Genomic DNA, 13,580 nt, shown 5'->3' on the forward strand with positions numbered 1-13,580 from the left:
AAAGTATGTATACGGCAAACAAGGAGATAAACAATGACACCATTAGATTGTTCGGTAGACTAAATTTTTTCAGTCTTTTAATTTTCTGGGGACACCTTAGAACCTTCTGGAGGACCCCTGTGGGGTCCCCGGACCCCAGTTTGAAAACCCCTTCTTTAGATCATATTTAGTGTAAAAATGTTTGAAAATAAATTCATGTCTTTCACATTACCAGAATGAATTTACCAGTAAGTACTCAAATGTACAAGCAGTTGTGTAACTGTTCAGAGACCATCACACATCAGCACCAAAATACCAGTAAATCCGTGCCATTTCCCAGAAATTCGTTTTTGCAGGGTGGGATTTCTGTTAGAGTATTCCAAAGATACCTCAATCAATCAAACTTTATTTGTATAGCACCTTCCAACAACCAAAAAGAGGACCAAGGTGCTTTACATTTAAAACAGAAAAACATCTTCAATAAATAATATATTAATACATGAAGCAATAACCAAAGGAACAGTTACACAAAGATGAAGAAAGTTTCGTGAAATCCATAGTTTAATATCAGACAGGCAACTATGCAAGGAGTCTAGAGCTGAACCATCATTTGGAAGCACAGGCATATAGACCTGGAGGTCGTCTGCATATAAGTGGAAAGAAAGATTGTGCTTGGCAATAATGGAACCAAGAGGCAAAATGTAAAGTGAAAATAGAACAGGGCCAAGAATGGATCCTTGTGGCACTCCAGAGGACAGAGGAGCAGTGGATGACGAAAATTCATTGATCATAACTGAAAAGCTCCTGTTGTTCAAGTAGGAGCAAAACCACTGCAGGACTGAACCCTTGAGGCCGACCTGTTGAGCAAGGCGGACGATAAGTACTGAATGGTCCACAGTGTCGAAAGCTGCTGTTAGATCCAGCATCACCAACAGCACAGATCTTTTAGCATCAAGGGATAGAAGGATGTAGTTGTGGACTTTCAGCAGCGCAGACTCAGTGCTATGTCGTGACCTAAAACCAGACTGAAACTTTTCGAAAATTGAGTTATTTTCTAAGAAAGGCTGTAACTGTGATAGAACAACTTTTTCTAGGACCTTTGATAAAAATGGTAAATGAGAGACAGGTCTAAAATTAGACAAAATGTCGGGATCCAGGTTGGTTTTTTTTAAAAGTGGTCTGACCACTGCGTGCTTGAAGACAGTTGGGACAGTCCCTGAGCTGAGGCAGCTGTTGATGAGCGAGAGGACGCATGGCCCGACAGTATCAAAGACCTGTTTGAACACCTTGGTTGGAACAATATCGAGGGTGCAGTTGGTGGGCGACATCCCCTGCACCACCTCACTACCTAGATGATTTACTAATCCATTGGATATTCATGCACACGATGGCTCGTCCCAAATGAAACCATAAGCCCTTGCGGTCTTCCTTAGAGTACACACATTCATGACGTAATGCCACTTTGATGTCGGATGGACGTCTGCTGCGGAGTTCACAGGCTTGCTGGCTTGGCAGAAGTGCACCTCGAAGGAGAATATCGGCCACACACGGCCTTCTGAAGCCTAAAATGAAAAATGGGACTTAATTGACACACACACGGCCATTGTAAATCTACAAGACCGCAAGTGCACACGAAGTATGCCATTTGGGACAGACCCTCTAACAACTAACACTGCCCACGACCCATTGCATGTTGGAGGAGGATTCGATTAGAACTACAAACTATTTTTTTTTTTTTTACTACAAACGTGACAGATGTGCCAGACTGAATAATCAGCATCTAACCTGATGAAAAAATATGTATTCTGTGTTATTTGCATTATATTTGCAACAACATTGTGAACTTTTATAAAGATACTTTTGGTTATTCACTTTTAAATGCATCATTGTGCCAAAACCTGAGTATTGTCTCTGCAATATAAGACCCATGACTGACCGATCAACGTGTGTGTAGGATGTTAACTGTGATAAGATGATTGACAGGGGCAGTTTAAACAGTGACAGGCTGCTTGTAACTAGTGACACAGCGGACCGTTAATGATGAAGTGGAATGTCCCCAAGCTTGTCTACGCTTCTGCACACTCAAACGTATGTACTTTAAGTATGTACATAGTTTTAGGACGTAGTATAAGTAGGTGAATTGGGATGGAGCCACGTTCTTAGTGGATTCCTCATTAATCTTAACTCTAGAAGGCATTAGGCCTGTAGCTTATTCTGCAATGGAATTGGTCTAATTTTTTCCAGCAGATGCATATCAGTGTGTTACACTTACAGAGGAAGCCGATAAGAGCGTTAATGAACGCCGGTCAGGCCGCTGGTGTTCCAGCAGGCTGAGATGTTCTGTGATTTACAGGTCTGGGGAACTTCAAATGTCTGGCTGGGCCTCTGACGCAGATGAGCGAACAGACTCGCTCCACAGCTGTTGTTTCTGAAGTCTCTGAAGCGCTTTATGTCCTGCCAACACTGTGCCTCGCCTCTGACCTTGGGGTGAAAAGTCTCTGCATTGGGGTGGAAACCCTTCGGCCATCTGTGGCCCTCTAGTGATGTGTTGTTCATCAGCACACGCCCGAAAACAAAGCTTGTCAATGAAACGGAATGGACGAATCTTGCCAGCTCATTTTGAATATAGCTTTTTATTGCTTAACTTCTCCATTCCATGATTATTTAGAAAAGTAGCTCATTGTTATGCATGCTTAAGTGTTATAAAGGAGCATTTTTGCTGCACAGTTTTCTGCTTGTTTTCGGTGTTGAATCATTTAAGCACACTGGATCTAGAAATGAGAGTTAGAAGCCAAGACCAAAGCAGAGATTACAACATTAGTGAGATGCTGTGGATGGTTTGGCACAGAGTTGTGTTGATAAGTCTGGTCTGGACGTGAACAGGACGTTACGGACCAACTCTCACTACACAGCCAGATGTACGTCAGCTACTGTCTTAAACTGGCAACATGCATGTACACTACTGTTCAAAAGTAAGGAGTCGGTATGAGATTTTAATTTTTTAAGGTTATTAAAAAAAACAAAAACAAATTCAAAACAATAGTTGATTTGATGCTCAATAATCTTTTGTTATTATTATCAATGATGGAAACTGCTGTGCTGCTTAGTATTTTTGTTGAAAACGTGATGCATTTTTTCAGGATTGTTTGGTGAATAGAAAGTCACAGAAGAAGATTTTCTCACTCTTTACAACATCAACATGCCTTTACTGTTTACTTGATTTTAGGGCTGGGCGATATGGAGCAAAAAATATATCTCGATATATTTTGCTATATCTCGATATACGATATATATCTCGATATCTTTACAGGAAAAATAACCCCCTAAAAACTACAGCAAAAACAAATATGCCAAATACCACAAAAACTTTTTTTTTTAAATTGAAGTGCAAAGAGCTAGTCAAGTGCTTTTGCGACATTTAAAAAAAAAAAAATACTCCCTGATTACATAAATAATAATAATTTAACTGTAAAAGAAAATAAATAATATTGCCTTCTTTTCATTTATTTCATGCTTTCAAAAGATGAATCAAAGACTCCCTTTTTTACAGTTAAAGTAAACAGTAAGCATTTTGCAGAAAGATGGGGGCATGACTGAGATATAATTAAACTGATTTTGTCATAACACCATTTCCTGTTAAATTTGTATCAAAATTCAAACAGTGATGTTTGTCATGAGTTCGACAAAATTCAAACTCATCATGCAGATCATGTAGGCTACACATGAGCTGAATTTCACTTCTTTTCCAGTTACAGAACGAAATATGAATGTCAGAAGGTAGGCTATATGATAATATGATACAGTACAACTTACAGAAGAGCACTGTGTCTCAGGTCTGTGTCGCGTTTTTCACTCTTGGTTAAAACGTGAATAGACCTATTCATCATAGTCCCGTGATAAAGCTGACAAAATAATAATAGTAATGATATTGCAATACTTTTTAAATGTTTTCAAATGATATGCGATCATTTTGACATTTTAACCGAAAACTATGCGATCAGTTAGACACAGATCATAAACTGGCATGATTGCGACCGCGTCTCGCACCAGTAGTGTCAATCACCTGACTGTGGGTGAAACGTGCGATTTGAACTATGATGAACATTAATATTTCTTTATGAATTTTAGCAAGCAGTTGTGTTAGAAGGAAAACATGGTCTCTAAACTGAGTCCTGAACAACGTGCGCGCTTGTCAACATGATAACTAATCCTCACCTGGTTGTGGAAGCAGCCATGATCAATGAGACAACACGCAAGGGGAGGGGGAACAAAGCAAGAGGCGGGAGGCGCGCGAGGCTCAGCGAGCACAACACAGAGAAGGCAAACAAGCAAAGTGGCGGAATCAGAATTTAATATAAACAATATATCGATATATACGATATGTCCAAATCCATATCGAGCTGAAAAAATATCTCGATATATTTTAAATATCGAGATATCGCCCACCCCTACTTGATTTCATATATATATGTAGCAAAATAAGTATTTGAACACCCTATATATATATATGAAGCATGCTAGGTTGAAAGAGTTTATATAAGAAATTCATATAACTGTAATATAGAACTTCAACTAGAAAACCGGAAAAGCTAATTTGTTTTAGACCTTGAATTTTGATGACGGACGGACGGACGGACAGATAGATAGATAGAGATTGCAGAATTCAAGTGAAAATGATGAGTGCATGAGGAGCATTTATTATCACTATAGGGCTTGGGCACCGCGTTGCATTCTGGGACGTCGCGGCCATGTTGATGGCCTCGCGAATGTAAACATACAGCAAGTCGAATGAGGAGAAGCAGAGTTGGGAGAAAGAAAAAACATGTTAAAATCCTGAAAGGGATGTGGAATTTACCGGGATACGTTAAATAGGGAAGGCAGGGACTGCTATAGAGACAAAATCGGAACTATTAAAGTTTTGGATCCACATGAATTTCCAAAGAAAGAGCGGAGGACCGACGACGACGAAAACTTTATTTTGTTGGTCCCCAACAGACATTCTACTGACTATAAGTAACTTTGCAACTACAATTCAACTTATTCTACTAACCCGAACCCAACACATATAACCATAACCTACCAGTCTACTAACAGTACAGTTAATACTCTAATTAGTGTTAGTTGACATGCTGTTGAAAACGTACATAGTTAGTAGAATGTTTAAAGTGGACTATCGAAATAAAGTCTAACCGAAACGTATATATTATTATTATTTTTATTATATAAGAAATTGCTCTGCCTCCGTTTTTATTTGTTATTGCAATGTTATTGTTTACTATATTTATAATTTGCACTTCCTCCATTTCTGTATCTTTTGTTGTTATTTTATAGATACCTATTTATTTGCTTATATAGTATTGAAATAATTTATTTTTTTAAAAAGTGTATTTATTATTGTTATATAAAGTGCACTCCGTTATATAAAGTGCAACAACTTGCACTCCGTTTTCTGTGTTCATTTTTTATTTGTAACCTTTTGCCTTGAAGCATTCCACATTTCTGTGTTCTCAGGTTGCACTACTTGCAAATAAACACTAAAAAAACATCTGATTGTGTGACAATTCTTGCTTTTTGCACATCGTACTGTTATTACTTCTTGTCCGTGGTTGCGCGTCCAAGCATGAAAGCGGTGGAAAGTTAATCCATTTTCAACATTTCCCATGGTGATTATGTGTTGCGCTGTTACACCCCAAAATGCAGCAACGGTTTACCATAGTTGAAATAACGCCAAAATAATCAAATTAAGACACACGACTGAGAGGGAGTACGTCTATAAACAGTGCACAGTAGTCCGAGTAGTAGTAAAGGATGCCATCAACATGGCCGCCACGCCAAGTAATGACGTCATGACGCCCAAGCCCTATTGCCTCAGTGTTGTTTAGTGTCTTTGGGCGGAATGCAGCAACAGGCATTATGATTGTTTGTGATTTGGTCTTAGTGACTTAAGAGTCCTCTGGACTACTCCTAGCGTTTCATGGATTTGGGAGCTAATTTTAGTGCTAAAATGCTTTGTGAATTACTCTTAGAGCAAAAATGTAGGAGTCCTAAAATTAGGACTGACACGCCAATTATTTTTAAGAGTTTCTCCTAAATCGGCAAGTTAGGAGCTTTTAGCCTTAAAGGGTTAGTTCACCCAAAAATGAAATTGATGTCATTAATGACTCACCCTAATGTCGTAAGACCTTCGTTCATCATCGGAACACAGTTTAAGATATTTTATATTTTAGTCCCAGAGCATAATGCAGTCAATGCACACTTTACTGTCCATGTCCAGAAAGGGAATAAAAACATCATCAAAGTAGTCCATATGTGACATCAGTTGGTTGATTAGAGTCTCTTGAAGCATCCAAAATACATTTTGGTCCAAAAATATCAAAAACTTCTCCTCCATGTGCCTCCAAAAAGAATCAAACAGTTAATGAATCAGTGAATCGATCAAAGATTCGGGTCGCCAATGTCACGTGATTTCAGCAGTTCTGAACCGCCAAACTGCTGAAATCACGTGACATTGGCGACCCGAATCTTTTAGGGTGAGTCATTAATGACATCAATTTCATTTTTGGGTGAACTAACCCTTTAAAGCTGCAGTAGGGATCTTTTAGAAAAGGTTGACTCAACTCACAGGTCACTCCCCTTGCTCTCTGCTGCGCTACAGCCCTCCCTCCACAGCTCCTCCCCATCACATCGGAGCCTGCCGTGAACGCACAGGCCCACCGCTGACGGCGGATAAACAGTTATGGCACATTCACTGGTACGGACGAAACATCAACATTATGATTTACATTGACTATGGCCTGCCCATACTTTGACTATAAACTTAGTCCTCAAAACATTACATATTTCGCTATAAATGTAATGTAACTCTATGACGTTGCAGTATTTCTATAAGTAATAGCTAGTAAGATAATATAACGCTAACTAACGTTACAGTATGCGATATGTAATGCTTGATAAGTTTGCTAGTACATTATTTCAGCAGCATGAATAGCCAGTGAATTAGTAGGTTTCAATAGTTGCTTTGCACAGTGCTTGACATTTTATCTGCATGTTATGTGGCTACAGTTTCGACACGGAGTCAATGGGCTCAGACTAGGAATTCACACCCACCTTTTTTATCATCGTCTTCTGTCTTTTTCCGTTTACCTATCTTTATTTTATGAGCAGGTGCCATTGGCAGTTTGGATTGTTAGTCCGCCATAAGCAAAGCTGCGGCACAGCGGTGATCTTGAATGCCTGTACACACACGAGAGGGGTGTGATCAGCACGCACGAGCATGATTGACACTGCTAAGACACTCCTCCTGGCTCTGATTGGTTGTTTCTTACCCGGAGTGGTGTATTTCTGCAAATGGCAATAGGACCAATAGGAGGAGCTTGAATTTTGCACAGATTATCTTTCTCATATTCTACTCTCAGGACATAATGACAGGTTTAACAAATATGTAAAAAATACATTTTTACAAAAGTTACCTACTGCAGCTTAAAAATTTTTGTGAATACGTCCCCTGATTTTTTGAATGTGCTTCTTTAAATTTTTACTCAAGTTACCTCAAAATAACATGTTTCCTTTGTTTTCTTTTTCTTGATAATATATTATGTGTGAATAAAATGGCAACAATAAAAATAGCTATCTAGGTTAGCTGATTACCTTAAAATCCAATTTCTCTGACAAGCGTATGAGACCTTTTTTCTTGTTTGTTCGGCATGAAGCCTATTCAATATTCAATATTCAACAAATTGATTGAATTAAAAGGAGCCAGTTCTTCAATTCTGCAGACCTCTGGTTTACGCTCATACATCTGTAGAGAGAAAAACAGAATTGCTTAGCGATGTAAATATGTGTTTTTTCTTTCCTCACCGCTGCTTCCTCTCTGTCGTCTGGACCGTGTCGAGAACACATCTGTTTTTGAGTCCAGACTGAGAATCTTCCTGGAATTAAGAGCTTTTGTTTCTTTATAGATCCACTATGTTGCACTTAGTAATTTATATTTTAAGAATAAATAGTTTTACTTTCCATCTCTTTGAGGGGAGCTGGGTGTCACGCAGAGGGATCAGGCTTTCATTTGATTTAATTTAATGTCAAGTCCTTCATGAGTTCATGTGAATATTCAGAAGCTTTCATTGTTTCTGTACACTCACTAGTCTGAAGAATAGTGTAGTACACTCTAAAAAATGCTGGGTTAAAAACAACCCAAGTTGGGTTGAAAATGCACTATCCCAACAATTGGGTTGTTTTAACCCAATGGTTGAGTTGTTCTTACCCAGCAATTGGGTTGTCTTAAGCAATATTTAACCCAACCACTGGGTTAAAACAACTCAACCATTGGGTTAAAACAACTCAACCATTGGGTTAAAACAACTCAACCATTGGGTTAAAACAACTCAATTGTTGGGTTAGTGCATTTTCAACCCAATTTGGGTTGTTTTTAACCCAGCATTTTTTAGAGTGTACGTGGTGTTGGTTAAGTCACTATTGCTCATATTTGATTTGAACTCTGACGTGATAAAGTGTCAGATTATTACATGAAAGTTGCGATCATCCAGTACCAATGTCAACAGTCACAATATTATTGCACATTATTAAGTTTAAGATTATGAGTGTGGATATTGGGTAGTTTTTTTATAGCATTCTTAAATTGCCTTTTATAATAATAATAATATTTGAACCTTTTTAACCCCCAAATTTAAAAAATTAATAAAATTATTGTACTATATTTTACTTTAATATTTTTATGGTACTAAATTTGATTTATGCAGCAGTTATAATCAATTTTTTTCTCTTTTTGAGCATTGACCTGAACATTGAATTTCCCATTTAAATTATCATAAATCTTGCAGTCTCTTTTTAAAGATGAGACTTGACAAATAATTGTTCAATGCTATAATATGAAAGTGAAATAAGTTGAAAAAATATATATTTTTGTAAATGATTAAAAAAATTCACATTTTAATTGTGAAATGTGAATTAATTAATTGTAATTAATTAAATAATTGTGTTAAAAAATGTATATTTTCCAAAACACAGCTTGTTTTTTTTTAATTCTAAAACTGAGCAAATCAAAGCTATAAATCAAAACAAGCTCTGTTTTAAATTTGAGGTTGATATCTCAAAAAATTAGCTTTCAGTAAGATTTTGTTTAGGAGCAATATACTTTTCCACTATAGATGAAATATCAGCACAATCAAAATTGACTCTTTTATTTATTGATTTTTTTACATTGATTTTTAAAACAAAGATTCAACAGATTATTGTAATCTTATTTACTAACATTAACAAAGATGAATAAATCCTGCAAAAAAAAAGAAGAAAAAAAGCTTAGTTAGTCCATGATCGCCAATGCATTAACTAACGAGAGCTTACTTTAAAGAGTTAGCAATATGTTTAACGATGGTTAACCTAGTTAATCCTGGTTAGTTGTAAATCTGGTGAATCTGTTCATTACGCCCCTTTTTTAGGGACTCTTTCACATCTGGAAGGCACTGAATGAAGCAGGACCAAACAGCAACTCTCAAGAGCTCTTGAGATCTCATATACCACAGACACATTTCTTAGAGTTGTCTTGTCTCGTGCTTATTCCACAAATATAGGCTGTCAGAACAGCATTTGCCTCCAGATGCCCTTTAAACACATTAACAGTTACAGTCTTTGTTTCGATTTAACTGGGGTGTTTGAGCTCAAAGAGTCAGAGATGGAAGGCAGCGCGAGACGATAAAGAAACCAGGGCCTGTTTTTTCTTCAACTCTCTCTTAATTAACCATATGGCCCACACATTGCTGCTTAAAATGGGCCTCAGTGGGTGATGGCATTATGGGTAAAATACCATGTGTTAGCCTTTAAAATGCAGAGGGCGGTCAGATTCTGCATGCAGCTCTGGGATGCATCTGTTGCTCTGGGTGGTAATAATGAGTTCACTGGGCTTTCATGCCTTTCAGACATGTGACTTTAAAGAAAACATGGCCGCCCTGCGGCTGGAAATCATCTTAAATGTTGCGTTCTGTGTTTAAACTGGGAGGCGGATCCGTTTAAAATCAATACAGCTAATTGGATTCCTGGAAACATATTTGGACCCGCCTCTCAGAGGTTCTCATTGGTCGATTTGTCAGAGTGTGTTGCAGCATACATTTAAAATGTGGAATAAAATTCACAGTAAAAACATGCTCAAATCATTGTGATTATTCACAGGTTTGCGTCATTTTTTGTGTGTATATTAATCTATACTTCAGTAACAACACGGATGCATTAAATTGATCAGATGTGACAGTAAAGACATTTATAATGTTTAAAACTATTTTTTTTTAAATAAATGCTACTCTTTTGAAGTTTGTTCATCAAAGAATCAAATGTTGTTAAAATGTAATGTTTTCAACATTAATAATAATCAGAAATGTTTATTAAGCAGGAAATTATTGTATTATAATGATTACTGAAGGATCATGTGACACTGAAGACTGGAGTAATGATGATGATAACCCAGCTTTGACCACAGGAATAAATTATATTTGACAATATATTCATATAGAAAAGAGTTCTTTTAAATTGTAATAATATTTCCCAGTATGGTTGTAGTTGAGGTAGTTGTCTGCTTGCCTTACATGAGCAGGTTGGGATTTGTACACTCTGTACCGTGGTGCATTTTTGTGGTTCAGATGTCTGTGGTTGCAGATAGTTTAGTTAGTTTCTGATGGTGTTTATGACAGACTTCAGTCTCATCTGCTTCTGTCTCCGTGTCAGCCGTACTAAAACCCCCCAAATATTTCTGCTAATGATAATGTCTCAAATCATCAGAGAAAAGGAAATGTGGTAGATAACTGGGCAAATGTGCAAGTATTTCTGTTGCTTGAACAAATAAAGAGCGCCGTTAAAAATACCAAGGTCTTACGTTTGCATGAACTGATCAAATGTGTGCATTGTAAGTCACTAGATAAAAGCGTCTGCCTGCCAAATGCATAAATGTACATATGGCTATTACAACCCAGCACAGCAAAACTGGCTGAACCGATAGTATGAAATTCTCAGTGGAGAAAATTCAGATTTTCTTCTTACTTTAGGAGCTCAACTGTTTCTCTCGGTTACTTCTGGGTCCACGGTGGAAGGTATTTTGCAGTGAGATCTAATCTTATGTGACACTATCGTCTTTTTTCCGTCCCTGAGGAGGAAATGCTTTGGATGGAGGCGTTTGTTTTTTTCTGGGTTTTCTGGGCTGGATATTGAACTAACACCTCTCTTGATCTCCATGTTTCTCCTCCAGGAGCTGCAGAACTGTGAGCTGAAGGATGGACACTCGGCGGCCCACCGCTGCCCTCTAGAGGGTGTGTATTCACATTCACCCATCAGACACACTGCAAAATGTCCAGTATTTGAATATTTTGTGTCTTCTTTTCCAATACTAATATCTAAACATTCTTATATTGAGACTGGAGATGTAAAATTACAAGATAAGGGAGGATAAGATAAGATAAGAAGGAAGCAATTTATAATTTACAGTCTGCTTTTAGTGAGGTACAAAAAGTGTTGGTAGGATTAAAGTTGGTATTAAATGCAAAAAAAACTAAATTAATGGTGTTTTCACGTTCACATTCTATTATCGATTTCACTATTTTAACACAAAGTGGTACTCCAATAGAGAGAGTAACTTCCTACAAATACCTAGGTATTTGGTTGGATGATAAATTATCTTTTGCGGTCCATATTGAGAGCCTTTTAAAAAAACTCAGACCAAAATTAGGTTTTTATTTTAGATTAAAGAAGTGCTTTCCTTATTCCGCAAGGAAAAGGTTGGTGCAGAGCACATTTCTATCAGTTTTAGATTATGGTGACCTAATTTATATGCACTCTACCTCATTTTTATTAAAAAAACTAGATGTTTTATACCACTCAGCCTTACGTTTCATTACAGGTGCTGCAGCTAGGACTCACCACTGCATTCTGTATGAAACTGTACAGTGGTCCTCCCTCTCCCTTAGAAGGAAATTCCATTTATTGTTTTTTATTGCTAAAGCATTAATGGGTAAATTACCCATCTATATTTCTAATTTGCTGATTTACCAAAATAGTGTTTACAGGACAAGGTCGTCAAAGAAAATATTATTAACTATTCCATCAACAAGAACAGACCTTGGTAAAAAAAGCATTCTCATCATATGCACCATATATCTGGAATGAACTTCAAAATACCTTAAATCTAGAATCACTTCCATCTATAAATATTTTTAAACATCTTTTAAAGTCATCTCTGACTGAACAGTGCACTTGTTTTAATTAGGTGCCTCTTAACAACACTTGTATGTTTGTATTTCTTAAAGGTTAAGTATAATGATTTGTTGTATAGTGCATGAGATCAGTGATGTATTGTGCCTTATGTATTGTGTAATTTATGTCTTGTCTTTTTTGTTTATTTTATTTTTTTCTGGAAACTTTTGGCCGCTAGCCTTGGCCAGGACTCCCTGGGAGAAGAGTTATTGTAACTCAATGGGACTTTCCTGGTAAAATAAATGTAAAAAAAAAAAAAAAAAAAAAGGAGTTATGAAATATATATATATATATATATATATGGGGGCATGAAACAAAGTTGCGATCATCTTTTGTGATATAAATCCGAGTGAAATGGCTTCTTGAACAAGAACAAATGAAGGGCAAGACTTGATTTTGTCATTGGGCGTTTGATTGGATGGTTGTGGTTTGCTATTGGTGGATCTCGTGTGAGTGACAGATTGCTCCGCCCAGGTCGTCAGAGAAGAGAGTGAGGGACAGTTATTATGATTAAAGATTATAAATCATGACATGCATTTAAAAAAATACTGATGTGCACAGATAAATAATTTATAATGCTGCAATATTTAATAAAAAATAAGAATTGCCAGTTTTGATTTCATGGTGACTTTACAGCAAGAACAAATATCTGCCAGTGGGGTCATAAAAATCATCTTAAAGGGGGGGTGAAACACTCAGTTTCAGTCAATCTCATGTCAATCTTGAGTACCTATAGAGTAGTATTGCATCCTTCATATCTCAGAAAATTCTTTAGTTTTATTATATTTATAAAAGAAATATAGGCTGTACCGAGTCTTTCCGGAAAAAACCGAGCGCCTGGAGGCGTATCGTGTGGGCGGAGCTAAAGAATGATGAGCGCGCAAAGCGGTGACGTCCTCAAACTAGGAGAAACCCTTGGCTATCGAGCTCAGCTAATAGATATATGACCCAGAATCATTCAGAGGCTGTATTTAGTGACCTGTCAACATTTGTGTGTGTTTACTCGCTTATGAGGACATGATTCGGTTTATGGACTATTGTATGCGACTAAACCTTAGCAGTAGCAAGCACATTTGAGTCCGTTAGCGCGTTTGAATGACGAAGCACGCGATCGTGTCGTTTACTGATGTTTACTCACGCGACGATAGCCAACAGCACAGACATTTGAAGCAGTTTTACTCACCGGCTGCTTCCAAAACAGGACCGAACCTTTATCGCTGGGACCGCTCCGTCAAAAACACACTTCTTTGGGATGATTTGGTAAAGTCCTGTGACAGCAGTGACCGTGGAAATCCACAATGTTGTGAAGCTTCCCGTCACTTCTGCGTTCAAATCGGTTCAAATGCAGCGCT

The 13,580-nt window shown here is 37.4% G+C and overlaps 1 protein-coding gene across 2 annotated transcripts in view; it reads left to right on the plus strand.

The window, feature by feature from the left end:
- Window positions 1–13,580, plus strand: part of nkd2b (NKD inhibitor of WNT signaling pathway 2b) — a 64,396-nt gene that overhangs the window by 36,732 nt on the left and 14,084 nt on the right. For both annotated transcript variants that reach the window (XM_067447878.1, XM_067447879.1), the window contains exon 4: window positions 11,228–11,288. In XM_067447878.1, coding sequence (XP_067303979.1) covers window positions 11,228–11,288 — 61 coding nt within the window. The remainder of the gene's footprint in view (window positions 1–11,227; window positions 11,289–13,580) is intronic.

This window comes from Pseudorasbora parva, chromosome 7, assembly GCF_024679245.1.
Source record: "Pseudorasbora parva isolate DD20220531a chromosome 7, ASM2467924v1, whole genome shotgun sequence".
Taxonomy (NCBI): Eukaryota; Metazoa; Chordata; class Actinopteri; order Cypriniformes; family Gobionidae; genus Pseudorasbora; species Pseudorasbora parva.